The sequence below is a fragment of the Poromitra crassiceps genome (genome assembly GCF_964638095.1).
Source record: "Poromitra crassiceps genome assembly, chromosome: 2".
NCBI classification, from domain to species: Eukaryota; Metazoa; Chordata; class Actinopteri; order Beryciformes; family Melamphaidae; genus Poromitra; species Poromitra crassiceps.
Window position 1 is genome coordinate 26495161 of NC_139624.1, and position 16985 is coordinate 26512145.

A 16985-nucleotide genomic window follows, 5' to 3' on the forward strand; every position below is an offset into this window, starting at 1 on the left:
ACGGCACCCGGGTAGCAGTATGGGTTAGCTCCCCAGCCTGCGTCTTCCGTGAGGAAGAAGCCCAACAACCCACGAGAGGCCTTTTAGGAGGGCCATTCAAGCCGCAAGTGGAGACTGCAGTGCCACCAAGTACTGGTACTGCATGGTGTCCACTAAGATACCATCACCTCGGAATGAGATGTTTGGAGCGGGGGAGTCTGGTGCAGCGCACAGGTCGTAGACCTGGTGAGACGAGGGAGGAACCCGGCCGGGTGGCAACCCACAGAGCCCGGTCCCTCTACGTACCAGAGCCCTCCCCCTCCCCCGGTTCCGGCAGAGTAGTTCCGGAGCAGTGGATTGAGTGGCCCTGACTTCGACCCTCCCTATAGGGCTGACCGTGGGTAGCTACTGGGACGTAAGTTGGGGCTTGGCCAGCCCCGGCTGGGTCACCTGGGCGAGGGTGTATGATGTTGCGAGACCCGAAACATCCTATGACCCCAGGGTACATCACTGAGGATACGTCCCAGTTATGCATCCATGCGATGTTTTTTTTTCTTTATTAGTGGTGTTCGTGTGACAATAAAAGACGGGCTTGTCCGTTACGAGAGAGACTGTTTTTGAAGCCTATGTTAAGAGAATATGATTTGTCATGAAAGACATCTTCAGGACCTGCAGACACACTGCTTGCCTTGAAACAGCTCAAATAAAGGTTCATGGATAAGTTCACCCAGAAATGAAGACTCTGTCATTATCTACTCACCCCCATCCCATGCCTATGGAAGGACAGGCGATGTTTTTTTTTAAGTCCACAAACATTTGTGGAATTTCACAGCAAAACACTGTTGCAGAATTCTCCTCAACAATTGAAGTGAATGGTGGTGACCAACTTTCAAACGTACAAATGACGACATAGAATGGCTCCATATTGCTCACCTGGCAAGTCTCCACAAGCCCTGAGATGCCAAGTTGACTTGAAAAGATGTCATTTACACCCTCTTTTTAGCTGAAATCTTCACTGTAGCCAGGTGGGCCAACAATGTGAGGTGCAGCTACTGTCGCCTGCTACAGTGAACATTTCAGCTAAAAACAGGGTGTAATTAAATGATGTCTTTTCAAGTCAACTTGGGATCTCAGGGCTTGTGGAGACTTGAATTACACCAGGTGAGCAGCTGGGAAGTTTATTCTCTCTCTTTTTTAGGAAGGCTTTGCCGATTTTCATGACATTGTAAATGACTCCTATGGCCACACCACAGTTTGGAGGGTTTGGGTTTTTGGACTTTGTAGAACTATGAAAACAAGCCATGGTTTTTAATATGCTACAAATGTACAAACTGAGGCACAGACTGGATATCTGGCTGCTGCTCCAGTGTCAGTGTGACACCTTGTGGCGAGCAGCGGTTACTGCGGTTTCATCCATGTTTGAGGTTGATAATACCATGAGATTTTTTTTCTTTTCATTTCATGAATGTCACATATTAACATAAGCAGTCACGTCACACCCGAACATTGGGGAAGTGGTGGCTTAAAGGTTAAAGATGTGAGTTTGTGAGTGGAAGGTTGCCGGTTCAATCCAGGGGACTTCAGAATAACTGGGTGGGAAAGTGAAAAACTCCCAGTCATTACCACCATGAGGTGCCCCTGAGCAAGGCCCCCTTAACCCCAAGCGCTCCAGTGGAGCTGCTCAGTGGCCAGCAGAGCAGACTGTGGTTGTACTGGTCAGCTTCCATGTGTGTGGGGCGCTCTTTTAGGGTACTCCTGACACCCCCTGTATAGAGTTTGACAGCTGCATGACAGTTTTGAGGTTGTGGATTCGAGCCTCAGTCAGAGTTGTGAAAGTGGACACCGAGACGAAAGACTGAAAATCTCAGAGAAAAACCTGTTCTAAGAAGTGTGACCCAGTGGCCCAAACCTGTGAAAAGCTACACACAAAGCAGGTGTTTATATGACTGAGCTAGTCAGCCATTCATCTCACTAAGCTCAGTGTTTTAGAGGCTTCGCACCAACACCAGGCCGAGCAGATTCTGGGCCTTCTGGGTCCGGCTAGGCCCCTGGCCGCTTCTGGGTGACACTTCTCTGATGACATCATCACCGCAAGATGACATCACAATGCCATCGGTGACATCATCGAACAAGTGTTCAATCGTACAAGTGTCTTAAAGTGTGACATCACTAGCTGCGAGCTTCGAGATCTGAACCAGGTTCATACCTGATGAAGAACCCTGAACGCGTGCCAGGGTCTGGGCCCTTCAAGCCCGTACCAGAATGCAACTTGCCCACGATGAACTCCGAAGCGTGGCGGATGCAAACAAGAGTTGTCTGGGTCATTCAGCCTCCTGAGCTCTACAACCAATGAATCCAAACCAGAGTCAGGGTCCTTCTTCGCCCGGAACTCTAAACACTCAGGGTTCACTTCACACACCAACTCTTAAACATGAAATTCAAGGACTTTCCAATCACAATCCCTTCAAATTAGCTCACAATTCAAAAGAGAGAGGCTTGACTCCATTTCTATTCTTGCACAAAATCTACAAATTCAAGCACTTGCAATAGGAGTCCACAGGCCTCACTGGCTCTCTTCCACTGCTTTTCTTAAGATATTAAATTGAAAACATATTAAAGTGAATATTTCATTTTCATCTTTTTATACATTTTGTATTTGAACTGAATTTATACAAAAAGTGCAAATTACAAGCTATTTTGCAATACTCCTTTTTCCTTGTGTGTGTAGGGTAACTCACTGTAAATTTGATTTTTTATTTCTGTTCTCGTGTTTTTTATTTTTCATGTGTTCTATCTGCATTGAAAATTATTTTCCTTATGACTGAATTTCCATTTTTGTGTGGGCTTATCCTTTAATGTGATAATCTTACTGAAGTTCTACCAGGTGATGCAAGCTGAAATGATTCGAACAGATTTTACAATGGAAGCCTGAACAGAGGACACTCAATTTGGATTTTGGAGAACATTTATTCCTGTTAAAATAGACCCAAGTTTCATAAAATAAAACTCACTCAATGTCCATACAAAAGATGACTGACATAACACAGGCTTATACCAAGAAGACTTAAGCTTTGTTTGACTTTCTTAAATGGTCCATAGAGGAGAGGCTCTTCAAATGAGCACTCATGTCATATCCTAAACGAGTATGAAGCCAAAACAAAGTGTTCTTATATATATGGATTTCTGTACACCTGCAGTCAAAGAGTATTTGTGTTAAATAATCGTGATCTCAATATTGATCAAAAATAATTGTGATTATCATTTTGGCCATACTAATCATGCAGCCCCATTGACAGTATATATATGCAGCCCTACTTGAAAGTCATACTAAAACTCTCACATCATTGAAATCCATACTAATTAACTTCTTTTAGGTGAGTGAGCAGCTCCTTGCAGCAGCACTCCTGAAGCTCCCGAGTAAAAAATCCCACAACTGGAATGATTTCTCTGGTCAGACGTCGCTGACTGACCAATTGTTAATCAAAGGCAAATAATCGGCCAGATATATCGGTCTAATCTAGCCTGCTAAAGACCATCCTGATAACGTGACCTCACATTGTTTCCATCTACAGATCAGCCTGGACTTCCAGCTGCCCAGCGATTTGCTGAAATTACAATGCAACTGGTCCAATCAGGGACTGTGTCGTAGTTGATGAAGTAACTGGTCCAATCAGGGACTGTGTCGCAGTTGATGTAGCTGGGACAATCATGGCCACCACTGGCAGAACACTAATGGGGTCTCCCAAAGCAACGAGCAGTAATGTTTACATAACGTAAACATTACTGTTGTCCTCAACTCAATAACAGTTCAACAAGAATAAGAGTATTACTGGAGTTTCTCGACGGAAAATGTTATTGCTGTTCTTTCAAGTGGATGTGGTAACACCGATTGGCCGAAGGACTTGTCTGTCAAGGCAAGTACTCCCACCCACTGAAATCCCTGTGGGCTGCTAGAAGTCATAGTATAGTCATATGTAAAGTCACATTTCTCAGGATGGTTTTTAGCGGGCTGGGTCTAACCAGGGTTCCCACACCTTCTTCATCACCAAATTCAATAACTTTTCAAGGACTTTCAAGGCCCAATTCCCCAAATTCAAGGACCCAACGGGGCATAGTTTGAGACATGGCTCAAGGTGAATTACTGTTACAGTACTGAGCATTTTTATAATAAAAAATAAGACAATTAAAAAGAGAGGCTTGAATGTGTGAACACTTCTGAACGGTGCTGAAATTGCAAATGACACAAAAACTTGTTTTCGCTTGTCGAGAGCTGAAGGCGCAGGGAAATTTGACGAGGCGGCCCCTCGAAATTCTCTATGCAGGAAAGGATTTGAAGGACCTGTGGGAACCCTGGTCTAACGCTAACTAGCACCCTACACTCTGACTACAGGGTTCCAGTGCCTAAACGAAAATGGACTACGAGAAGACTGTGAAAGTGCTTTAACATTTTGTTTTCTTCAAGTCATGGGGTGGGGTAAAAACAGACACGGGGCTGCCTGTTTTTAAGGCCAAGATGCACAAGACTCAAGAGTCTCAGGGTGGGGGGGGTTCGGGTCTAGTCCCGGCTGCGGGGGTTGTGCGGCGGGGGGGCTCCCTCCACGGGAGCCGAGCTGGGCACCGCCAGCAGCTGGCCGGCGTGCATACGCTCATTGACACGCAGCTGGCAGCCATCTTGGAGCATGCGCAGCGCTATGCGGGCGATGTTGCGCGAGTCGTCCAGGCCGGAGTGGGGCCGGCCCTCGTACTTCAGGCCCAGCTTCTCCAGCATGGTGCTCAGCTTGGTCTGTGTGCGCGGCACCTGTGGCAGAGATACAAGCATTTGGTGGGTTTCTGTTGTTTCCAATAGGCTTCATGAAAAGAGGCGAGGCCGCACACTCTAGACTCGGATGCAAAAAGTTTGAATGAGCAGATAACGTTTCGGCCTGGTGGCATTTGTCAAGTCATATCATAACCTTTATGTCAATCTGGGCCGCCACTCTTTCGTAATGATACAGTAGATTTCTAACACTTTTCAAGGACAAATTATTTCAGAATTACAGGCCAATAATTCAGATGTTTAGGGCTGTAACAACTAATCGGCGATAAAATCGATTATTAAATTAGTTGGCAACCCAACGAATTAGGCAAGGTGCCTACTTCCTGTGCCGCGGACTCACTATGTCACGTGTTGTCTCCATGGAGATGAGTGCGGCAGCACCATGGTGATAGATAGCGCTAACATGGCGGAGGCGGTGAAAACGTTTTAACTAGACTATCTAAAGTAAGGGAACACTTCACATTTTGTAAAAGTAAAAAGTGTGTTAGCTGTAGGAATGTAACGATAACTGGTTTGAATAATAACCGTGATAAAATTCCTTACGATAACCGTACCGTTTCAAATTTTCATTATCATTAAAACCGTGGTACTGTGATTACAGTGCTTTGAAAAACATGGTAAATACTGTCCATCATCAACCAAAGTTGGCCACCGTCTACCAGATGCAGACACGCAGCCTTGGAGAAATGATTTCAGTGAGTGTATCAATCCTTTTTGGGTCTGACTTTTCAATATAAAACTTGGTGAAAGATTTCTGTGAGTGTATTAGTACTTTTTGAACATTTTCAGCACATTTTCACAAACCGTGATACATGTAATACGATAATCGTGATAATTTTGGTCACGATAATCGTGATGTGAAATTTTCATACCGTTACATCTCTAGTTAGCTGCAAACTATGTAAGATCGACCTTGCATGGCACGGACGAACCACGGTAATGAGGACAAAGGAAAACGTAACGTAACTAACGTTAGCCATGAACGACTGGGGTTCAACCATGGTTCGTTCATCTAGCGGCAGGAAGTTCTAATAGCTGGTGTTTGCTGCTTGTGATCCAGCTTAATGTGTGTGTGGGTGCCCGTGCGTGTGTTAGAGAGAACCTGTTACTACAGAAACTACCTTCAGTCCGTGGCCTGTTGTTGAAGGTAGCCTATTAAGTAGCAAAACCTGTTAACAGTTAGATAGTGATTTTTTTAATTACTTATTTTCATAGGCTAATTGTTTAGACAGCTTTGGTTCCACTTTTTTCCGCAATACATGATTTCTTTTTTCTCACTTTCTTTTTTCTCACTGTGTGGCTACTTTTAAAATAAAAGTGCATTTGGAAATGCATTGTATTATGATCCATAATTAAAATAAACAACTGCATGTACTTCCATTATATTTTATTTGATTATAATTTTTTATTTTAATTTTAATAATTGATTTTTGACATTTGTGAATCGATGCAGAATCGTGCACGTCCGCATCGCGATGCATCTTATAATCGATTATTTTTGACACCCCTAATATCAACCCTGGCAAACTTATGGGTATATCGTCATATGGGTATATCGTCTTGGGGAAACACTGAATATTTGACCAAAGGTAAAGATATATTGGTTCTCAGCAGTTTAGAAATAGTGGCACCGGCCTTCAAAAAAACATATCAGTCAAAGCCCAATTTGGAATACATCTCAGGGGCCAAAATTTTCTTTTTTGTCAACCAGCCAAATGGCTAATGAAATTTGACCAGCCACTCAATAAAAAATGGGAAAATGCAAAGAGTGAGTTTTGCCGACCCACGTTGACAGCATGTGTGCGTCTATGTGGTCACTGCATGCAAACGTTGTAGGTCTGTTGTGTGACAATAAAAAGACAAACTTGCTTGTCTGATTCAAAAGTTGAAAGTTAATAGATTATTTACCTTTGGAGGTTTTTTGGCTGATGAGTGAAGCAAATCTACCAGCCACTTACATATTTCACCAGCATTTGGCTGGTGCAAGTTTTGGACCGTGCATCTCATAAATAAACTTCTGCAATCAGTCAAGAATGATTTGCCATTATTATTGTAGTTCCATTAAAAGACACTCTCCAATTACACAAATGGTTAAGGCATTTACTTAAAGTCACCCAACTTAATAATATGAAAGTCAAACCTTGTAGAAATTCCCATATGATTTCCTTATGTTTATCCACTTCTTTGCAAACTGAGGGTACCTGATCCTGCTTACGCGACACTGGATGTTAAGGAACTTGCTCATATCCCAAGACCTGGAAAACATGCAAAACAGAGGAGTGTAAGGGTGGTTTCACATTAGGGAGGGACCAAACATACATACCCGTCAAGTCATCATGGCATATTGTGTTTTATTAATGTGAAAATCATACATACCCGTCAAGTCATCATGGCATATTGTGTTTTATTAATGTGAAAATCATACATACCCGTCAGTCAGCATGGCATATTTGTACTTTGTTCCAAGCTCCCTCTCCTGAAGCCAATGCACGACTCGCTGAAGCACTGCTGGAAATGCGTCCGCCTCATCGACCATTTTCTGTTCAACAGGGCAAGAAGCACATAGAGCTCCTGGTTACGTCATAGAGCTCCTGATGACATCATAGAGCTCCTGATGACATCATAGAGCTCCTGGTGACATCATGTCAAATTGATATCAAAGAAGAGATACTCCTACAAACTGAGCTCGACCCACCTGTGTGATTCCTGTTAAATTCACGCAGAAGTTTGAGAGCTGCGTGTTCACTTCTGGTTTGACGTATTCCTGGAAGCTGTCCACCTGCACGGTAAATGGGAGAAATGTATAATTCATGAGAGCAGAAGATATAGTTTTACAGTAGACTGCGGCCACACAGATCAGTAAGAAAATGGTAAACGGACAGAATTATTGATGGATAGATTTCTGTCCGTTGGGCTGTTGTGGAACGTCAACGTTCACTGATTGAAAATCAAACAAAAACAGTAAGAATGTCTCCTATTTGCTAAACGAATGGTGACAAATTCGTCCGTCCAGTCAAAGCGGACGGAAAGCTGCCAGAGACGGACACATCATCTGATCACCACTGCCTGGACAATGGCCAGCTGTCATTGCAAATGAATTGAAATGAACAGAGAAATGAACTGGACAGACACGACTGATTGAGTGTGGCCACGGCTGAAACATACATCCGCCTCGACTTGGAGCGTTGCCGGCGGCAGCGGGACGGGACCTACTGTGTATACTCGAACGTCAGCTTGGCGAGGGGTCGCAGGGGACTCCCCAGCAAAATGAGTCAATTGTGTGATTTCACTATGATTTAAATGACTAGAAGTAAGCCCAAGGAGAGAATGTAGTGCATATACTTGGGGAATAGCTTTCACTTTCTCCGGTTATCTCCCCATCTATATTATATTATACTCGGGCTGTTCGTGTCAGCTGCGTTGAGTCATATTTTCGAGGAGCTGCACCAGGCTGCGCCGGCATGTGAACCATCACTCCTTTATCTTCAGTTCACAGGTGTTCAGTGTTCATATCATTTATACCGTGCTTTATTAAAGCACGGTATCTCAAGGGCCAAGTGTGGCCGTCAGGGAACGTTTCTGGTGGCCCGCAATGAGATAGGTGACATGATGGTACTTGTTTCGATTCTCAATAGGTTGACTCTCTTTCAGAGGCTGTAGCGGGCTCAGTTTTAAAGTGAGAGTAAAGATTCTGTATCATAGGAAACTAGATGACCTAACGCATTCATTGGTACCAATGCTAGATTGTCAGGAAGATGGCTAAATAACGCTCCAAAGTTAGGCTAGACTTTGGCGAAGAAAAAAACATTTTCAAAGGGGTCCTCTTTTTCACAGCAAGCTAAGATTTATTTTTGGAATTATTCTGTTCTATTTTTTCTTGGGCGGCCCTCAATCCAATGTTGGGTCCCTAAATTGGCCCTCGTCAAAACTGTGAGAAACCCCTGATATAAAGACATTGTTCCAATAATGTGTGGGTACAGACTGCCACCATGTTTCCCCCCACTCACAATCTCCAAGGTGTGCGTGTTGATAAGGACCATTGGAAATTCAATGATTTCATGAAGGAAGTCTTGGGGATTATCCTCTTCACACGTGGCCTCAAAGTCAACCACACAGATGTAGTCGTAGTAGGTATCAGTGGGCCCTCCATCAGCCACAGTCTGCATCAGCTTCTGCTTCTTGTAGTGGCTCTTCAGCCTCTTCTTCATCACATCCTTCACACCCCTGTAAGACACAATGGCTGCGTTCGTAAATCACAATGGCTGTGTTCGTATATATAGCCACTCCGCGCACCGGAGCGCACTATGGCACAAACTGGACCATTCGTAAATTTGGAGCGCTGTTGGAATACAGAGCACTTCACTCTCGGAGCGGCAGAGTGCACTCTGAGGAGACGGAGCAGCTAGAATGGTTAAAAACACAGAGGAAGAGAAGAGAGGGCAAGAGAGATGTTTCGTCTGTGTAACAGTTCGCTAACTGCTAGCTAGTAGTAACTTGTGTTTCTAAAACATATGACCCATTCGTTAATTCATACAGAAAGAGCACGCTCTGCTTCTTTGAACAGCCACACTCTCATTTTAGTGTAGAGCGTCAGATCAGATTTATGAACCCAGCCAATTATACACAATTGTTTTAGTTTTATTCTTTCAATGTCAATAACGAATAAGATCTTTACATATTTTTGGTTGTCTGCATTCTTATAATTACCTTGTGTCAAGCTTCAACTCTGCTAGTTTGGACCGAAGCTCATCCTTGGTCATGCGGTTGATGTGTCCATTAGCCACAGCAATCTCTTTGTACACTGGGTCACTGAATTCACCCTTGGACTGGGACGAAGACACTTCAGAGGCAGATTCTTCTGTAGTGCAAATCCTGCTACAAGGCTTTGCCTGATAGAAGAAAAAATACTTAACTTAACATGTGTTAGGATAATGTAACATAATAGTGCTACAGGTTCCCAAATAGAGAATTATTCAACAGACTGTCAGTGTGTGATAGACAATCTGAGCATGTGTAAGTTACACATACACACGTAACGCAAAATCTGGCAATTTTGCTTATCAACAAAGAACATTGAGCTAGGCAAAGATGCATAGACCAGAAATGTGACTCAAGACCTTTCCTGAATCGTTGGGTGCCCCTCTTCATTTCGGCGTACATATAATACGATTGGTTATGTTGGGTTGCCACCGCTCACCAATGACTGCTAAGTCAACGAATAAAAGTCCTATTAGCTAGCATTAAGTCACGTTATGCCAAGTGGCAAGTAACACGTTGTCATTTAGCAAGTAAGGTAACGTCAGGATAACGTTACATTGTCAGATTTTTAAAGTAACTGTATCGTGACATAGTTAGTGCTAGCTAGCGTGCTGCACATACAAACCTTTTCGTCCTCCCTTGTAACGTTATTAAACATCGTCAACCTAGACATCTTCACATTGACATCTTTGTCGTGGATATTCTCCTTGTGCTCATCCATTCGCACTGGAAGTCAATCCTGATGAACGTTAACGTTAAACCGCAATGTAGAGTAGAGTAGAGATGGCGCTTGTCTTGTCTACTCTAACAAAGCTAACCAGCAGGCTAACATTAGCCAACATCCCCGTGTTGACTTCCTAACGTTGGTTTGGTCACTTTGACCACCTGATCTACAAATGACTAGTTAGCATTCGAAATCGATATCAAAAAGTCGTTTTCTGTCACCCTTTTACTCAAGCTGGGCTAGGCAGCGAGCGAGGTTATGTCAGGTTTAACGCTAGGTTTGTAACTCGAGTTTTGTTTTTTGTAAAAAAAAAAAAAAAAAAAAAAGTACGGTTATGACGACTTCCGGTTTCGCGCCATACTAGGCCCCGCTGACAGCTCACTACCGCCACCTAGTGTTGTGTCAACAAAAGGGAATCGTTAATTTAGTGAAGTGTGGCCTACAATTGAATTTTATTCACAAGTTTTAATTATTTAATGTATTATACATTTTGGTTATATGTGAAGGTCTACTCACCAAAATTTTTAAATTGAAGCTGATTTAAATTTTTCAAACAGAATAGAAAAACAAAAACAATCCAAGTCTGACCCATTTTTGGCCAGCGCATGCAGGGCGCAACCTAATTCCAAAAATAAAAACATAAAATATTTGTTTTTATTATTTTGTTGCAAAAGTACATCATATTCATGTTCCATCAAAGGTTTGTGCAATATATTAGTTATGAGAATTTTATGACCTTATGATGAAAACTAGCTCAAGCTTATGTCATTTTCCTCACCTCATGACCTGCAGGGTCAACCTCCTTTTTTAAGCTTGGCCCCGCCCACCTATGTGATGTCACACCAAGGGCATGCGATTTTGATTGTGTAGTTTCACAGGTAGGGCTCAGCAAAAAAAGTTTTTATTTTCACTCATCAGGCATGAAAATATAGCCTCTGTAGTTAATGTGTCCCATAATACCTCAAGTCACACAACAACATCCTTTATCCACACACACACACACACACACACGCACACACACACACACACACACACACACACACACACACACACACACACACACACACACACACACACACACACACACACACACACACACACACACACACACCAGGGACACCAGGAAGACTAGCAGCTAATGGAGATCCTTTTTAATAAACAATAATAAACAATAAACACACACGCACGCACGCACACGCACGCACATGCACACACACACACACACACACACACACACACACACACACACACACACACACACACACACACACACACACACACACACACACACACACACCTGGGGGGGGGGGGGGGCACGTGTCTTCACTGAACACTGACCTCAAGTACACAGTCCATCTTGATGTAGATGTCATGTGATGTCATGTGATAGACGAGCTTGGCAATGACTTTGCAGACTTGAACCTATTAAAAGTACTATTTTTAAATGCAGACATGCTGCTTTTCTCGTTGCAAACACAAATTACAAAAAGAAAATACTCAATACAGTAATGAAATACATTTTTCTTAGAAGAAAGAGGGGCAGCATGATCAGGAAATGGAAGATTAGCATAGCAAATGATAAACACAGGATGCTTGCAAGATCATTTTGGTCATTTAATATTTTGCTCCTCTTTCCAGAGAATACATAAAGTAAGATGGCTCCAAACATAGGCTACAGTGTAGCATGATGATGTACAAATAGATTGGCAGCCAATCGTACAATAGAGAGATTGGGCGATTTGTTTATTCCAGATACAAATGTTGCCTAGCTGTCTGTGAGCTCTTACTCCATGAAGTCCTGTAACATCAAGGATAAAGACTGTGCTCTGAGGCTATACTTTGGCCTCCATGAGCCTGATTCAAAACTCACTTTATGTCATTTACAAACATTCATAAGAAAGTCTGAGGGGGGGGATTTTAATTAAAACTTAATCAGTCCTTAGAGCGATGAGGCTAATAGCGTTGGAATCTATGGATTCTCATCTTTCATATGACTTCTTGTTGGACTCTTGGTGGTGGAAACAAACAGAAAAAAATCCAACCAAATACCACGACCACTGTGGCAGAAACCAGTAGCATCTACGGCCATTTTTTCCTTAGACCTGCCACCATCCCACACCACACCTCCTCCCACCACCCACATGCCACTCCCCCTCCCCACCCCTCGACTCCAGACTCTCTACGACCTTCCTATCCCTAGCTACGGCTCCTCCTCCATAACCGCCCCCTCCCTGACCCGAATCAGATCAGATCTGCACCAAAATTGAATGTGTTCCTCCTTGGGCCCTGCACCCTTCCACCAAGTTTCATGAATATTGGCCCAGTACCATTTCCTTAATCCTCCTAGCAAACAGACGGACAAATGGTGAGGGACAAATATTTGTTATACTTGTTATATTTTATATATTGTTATATTTGGCAAAATCTATACATCATGCCTCTTTTTCTCTCTCTCACTCTCACTGTGAAGTCACTGGATCACACGGTTTGTCAGTTCACAGAGAGGAGGGGGAGACAGAGAGAGAGAGAGAGAGAGAGAGAGAGAGAGAGAGAGAGAGAGAGAGAGAGAGAGAGAGAGAGAGAGAGAGAGAGAGAGACATTTTAAATTGTTAATTTCCACAAGCCAAACTTTATTTTAAAATGTTGTAGTGGGGGGGAATAAGGGGAGCGAGAGATTGATTTTACGATTTTAAGTTTAAGTCTGAGAGCTAAACACACACTGCCTCTTAACGCCACTCCTCTTCCTGGAATGACGCAAAGCCTGATAATAACTCCTCCCTCATTCTGTCCACTTATTTCGTGGTCCCTCCCCTTTCACAGATCTGCCAGTTTAAAGATGGGTGTAAACATGTTGTGAAGTGCAAGAGCTGACAAGCCCATTCACTGCAGATCAGCACATGACCATGAAGAAAACAACAGAGGTTTGGTTTGGATCAGAGCACAACTTCTTTCAGTTCAGAGGAAGTGAAACTATCTGTCACTGTCACTGACAAGTGAAATGGCGCAGCAAGGAATTCAGCTGGACGGGGAAAAATTCTGCTGTTTGATCTGTCTGGATCTACTGAAGGATCCGGTGACTATTCCCTGTGGACACAGCTACTGCATGAGCTGTATTATAAGCTGTTGGGATGAAGAGGATCAGAAGAAAATCCACAGCTGCCCCCAGTGCAGACAGACCTTCACACCAAGGCTTTTTCACCTTGTGAAAAGTACCATGTTAGCAGAGATGGTGGAGGACCTGAGCCAGACCGGACTCCAAGCTGCTCCTCCTGATCACTGCTATGCCGGACTTGAAGATGTGAGCTGTGATGTCTGCACTGGGAGAAAGATGAAAGCCCTCAAGTCCTGTCTGGTGTGTCTGGCCTCTTACTGTGAGCAGCACCTCCAGCCTCACTATGATGCAGCTCCATTAAAGAAACACAAGCTGGTGGAAGCCACTGTGAAGCTTCAGGAGAACATCTGCTCTCGTCACGACGAGGTGATAAGGTTTTCTGCCGTACTGATCAGCAGTGTATCTGTTATCTCTGCTCCATGGACGAACATAAGGGACACGACACAGTCTCAGCTGCTGCAGAAAGGGCAGAGAGGCAGAAAGAGCTTGGGGTGAGTCGACGAAAAATCCAGAAGAGAATCCAGGACAGAGAGAAAGATGTGAAGGTGCTTCAACCGGAGGTGGAGGCTATCAATCTCTCAGCTAATAAAGCAGTGGAGGACAGCGAGAAGATCTTCACTGAGCTGGTCCATCTCATTGAGAAGAGAAGCGCTGATGTGAAGCAGCAGATCAGATCCCAGCAGAAAGCGGAAGTGAGTCGGACTGAAGAACTTCAGGACAAGCTGAAGCAAGAGATTGTTGAGCTGAGGAGGACAGACGCTGAGCTGGAGCAGCTCTCACACACAGAGGATCACATCCACTTCCTCCACAGTTACCCCTCGCTGTCACGTCTCAGTCAATCTACAGACTCACCCAGCAGCACCCGTCCTCTGTGCTACTTTGAGGATGTGACTGCAGCTGTGTCAGAAGCCACAGATAAACTACAGGACATTCTGACAGAGGAATGGTCTAAGATCTCACTGACAGTGACTGAAGTGGATGTTTTACTGCCACAACCAGAGCCCAAGACCAGAGATGACTTCTTACAATATTCACGTCAACTCACACTGGATCCAAACACAGCAGACACACGGCTGTCATTATCTGATGGGAACAGAAAAGCAACATTCATGGGAGAACAGTCATATTCTAGTCACCCAGACAGATTCATTAGCTGTCGCCAGGTCCTGAGTAGAGAGGGTCTGACTGGACGTTGTTACTGGGAGGTGGAGTGGAACGGGTGGGGACTTTCAATAGCAGTCTCATATAAAGATATTAGCAGAACAGGGGGTGAAAGTCGATTTGGCCGCGATGACAAGTCTTGGGCATTAGATTATAGACTTAGTCGTCAGGAATTCATACATAACGAGATCCACACTCGCATCCCAGGTGCTCCGTCCTCCAGAGTAGGAGTGTACCTGGATCACAGAGCAGGTATTCTGTCCTTCTACAGCATCTCTGAAACTATGACTCTCCTCCACAGAGTCCAGACCACATTCACTCAGCCTCTCCATCCTGGACTGCGGTGTTATTACACTGGAGACACTGCTGAGCTGTGCAAGCTCAAGTAGACATGTGTCAGCAGCAGTGTGTGTGTGTGTGTGTGTGTGTGTGTGTGTGTGTGTGTGAGAGATTCTGTTTTACCTTTTTTCTCTCTCTCCATCTTTGCTGCTTACCTCTCATTGCTGTGCTGTTTCTGCACTGCACTTCCCTGAGATCACCTGTCAATCACACAGTGTGGGCGGGACTGTGACGTTTGTCCTTGAATTTTCTATTGATGCAATGATTTTCTGTAGGTGGCGCTCTTTTCTTTGCCTTTCCTTTTCTTTGTGTCAGATATATCAGTTAGTGATAGAGAGTGTTCAAACAGACATGTATTCATATGAAAACATAAAGTGTTGTGTGGTTTATATAGTTCTTGTGTTTTTTTTGCTTATTTCCGCCGTGGCTGTAATATTTTCTGCTATTTCTGTCTCACTACCTGGGCCTTAATGGAACAGCACTAGAAGTCTTCCCTTTATAGCAGAGTTGTTATTATGTTGATTTTGTTCCTGACACTTTGTAACTTTGTTAAGAAAAGTGCACTGAAAATGTAATCATTATTATAATCAATGGGGAGAGGATTCATTGTTTTCCTCTACAGTCTACAGTGATGGCATGCTGGTTTACAGATTGTGTGCATACGTTAATATTAGAAAGATAGAACCAGAGTCTCTTACCAGGCTTTAGTGAGTGAATGTGTGATCAAAGTGAATGTTTGCAAAGATCAGTAACACCCCCCCCCCCCCCAAATAAATAAATAAATAATTCATTCCAGACTCTGTGTGTGTGCTTACTAATGACATCATCAGAATGGTGAAGCCGCTTATATAACTGACTTTGTCCGTCCGTCCTTCCACTCGATGATTGCGGGACGTGACATCATTAGTGAGTGTGACATCATCAGTCAGGGGCGGCTTGCATGCTCAGCAGGGCTGGATTAACACAGTGTGATGCCCCAGCCCAGGGTGACCCAGACTTGAAGTGCCCCCCCCCCCCGCCCCCACACACAAACAAAGTGAAATTTACTATGGCAATAAATACCACAAATTTACATGACTGTATTGCTAAAGTAGAGCTTCAACACACACTACCAGACACAAGACACAATTAGATGATGGGGACTAACATCATCACATATGAATACAATTGGGCTAATTTAATTTACAAGACTCTCAACTTTCCAGTCACACTCAATTTCTGCAATTCCAATATTGTTTAGGGGTCCTATATGCAGAAAAATTCAGAATACAAAAATAACACATTTATAATGCATGCAAAAAACCATGTTTTTTGGAAGAATAAAATGGATTAGCATAACGTGGGCATGTCTGTAAAGGGAGACTTGTGGGTACCCATAGAACCCATTATTATTCAGATATCTTGAGGTGACAGGTCAAGGGACCCGTTTGAATATGGCAATGCTGCGAAAAATATGAATGGCGCGGTGAACGGAGAATAAGGTTACTTTTTTGATCCCGTTTGAATTGTGCCATGGGGTGCCAACGCTAATTTTGTCAATTTAAATTTTTACTTTGCATGTCAAGAAAGTCGCAGTTTGTCGCCAAACTGTTGCACTATAAGTTATAAATCAGAAAGACTACATACACTGTCGCCTAAGCAGGGCCGGCGCCAGGATGAAATGATTGAGGGGGCTGTTATAACTGGCGAGGGGGCTGATTTTTTTTTTTTTTTTTCTCGATTTTTTTTTTTTTTTTTTTTTTTTATATGATATTTTTATATCGTAAAACATAGGTTATATACCCGCTATGCCTATTTCTGGACTTTTTAACCATAATAACCTCTGAAAAGCGCAATAACACAAGAAAGACTACTATTCAAAATCAAATAAAACATTTATTTCACAGCAGCAGATTAAGGCATTAATAGAGGTTCAAGGGTTCATAGGTTCAAATTTAATAAATAGCTACATCTCTGACACCTTGTGACAACCAAAGCACAGCAAATAGCGCTTCCCTGCCAATTCTGTAACAACAGAGCTATGTTTACAGGGGGTAGCCTACATCAACTTAAACTGATCAAATTTGATGAAGACTGCAGAAACAGCAGCCTAAACA

At 43.4% G+C, this 16985-nt stretch overlaps 1 protein-coding gene and 1 pseudogene across 2 annotated transcripts; one reads left to right on the top strand and one right to left on the bottom strand.

The window, feature by feature from the left end:
- Positions 1 to 2932: 2932 nt before the first annotated feature.
- eri1 (exoribonuclease 1) lies at positions 2933 to 10543 on the bottom strand. The gene is made up of 7 exons (XM_083658294.1): positions 10179 to 10543; positions 9503 to 9684; positions 8803 to 9019; positions 7491 to 7574; positions 7225 to 7334; positions 6936 to 7050; positions 2933 to 4777 (listed from the first exon to the last, which is right to left on the bottom strand). The coding sequence occupies exons 1-7, from the start codon at positions 10272 to 10274 to the stop codon at positions 4535 to 4537; spliced, it is 1047 nt and encodes a 348-aa protein (XP_083514420.1). The 5' UTR covers positions 10275 to 10543; the 3' UTR covers positions 2933 to 4534.
- A 2731-nt stretch (positions 10544 to 13274) lies between these two features.
- Positions 13275 to 15594, top strand: LOC310772434 (tripartite motif-containing protein 16-like; annotated as a pseudogene). The gene has a single exon. The product of its transcript is annotated as a tripartite motif-containing protein 16-like (transcript).
- The last annotated feature ends 1391 nt before the right edge of the window (positions 15595 to 16985 follow it).

Coding starts and splice junctions, on each gene's coding strand:
- eri1 (XM_083658294.1), bottom strand. CDS start 10,274: ATGGATGAGCACAAGGAGAATATCCACGACAAAGATGTCAATGTGAAG. Junction 9,020..9,502: donor GAGTTGAAGCTTGACACAAG/GTAATTATAAGA, acceptor TGTGTCTTACAG/GGGTGTGAAGGATGTGATGA. Junction 7,575..8,802: donor ACACGCACACCTTGGAGATT/GTGAGTGGGGGG, acceptor TTTACCGTGCAG/GTGGACAGCTTCCAGGAATA.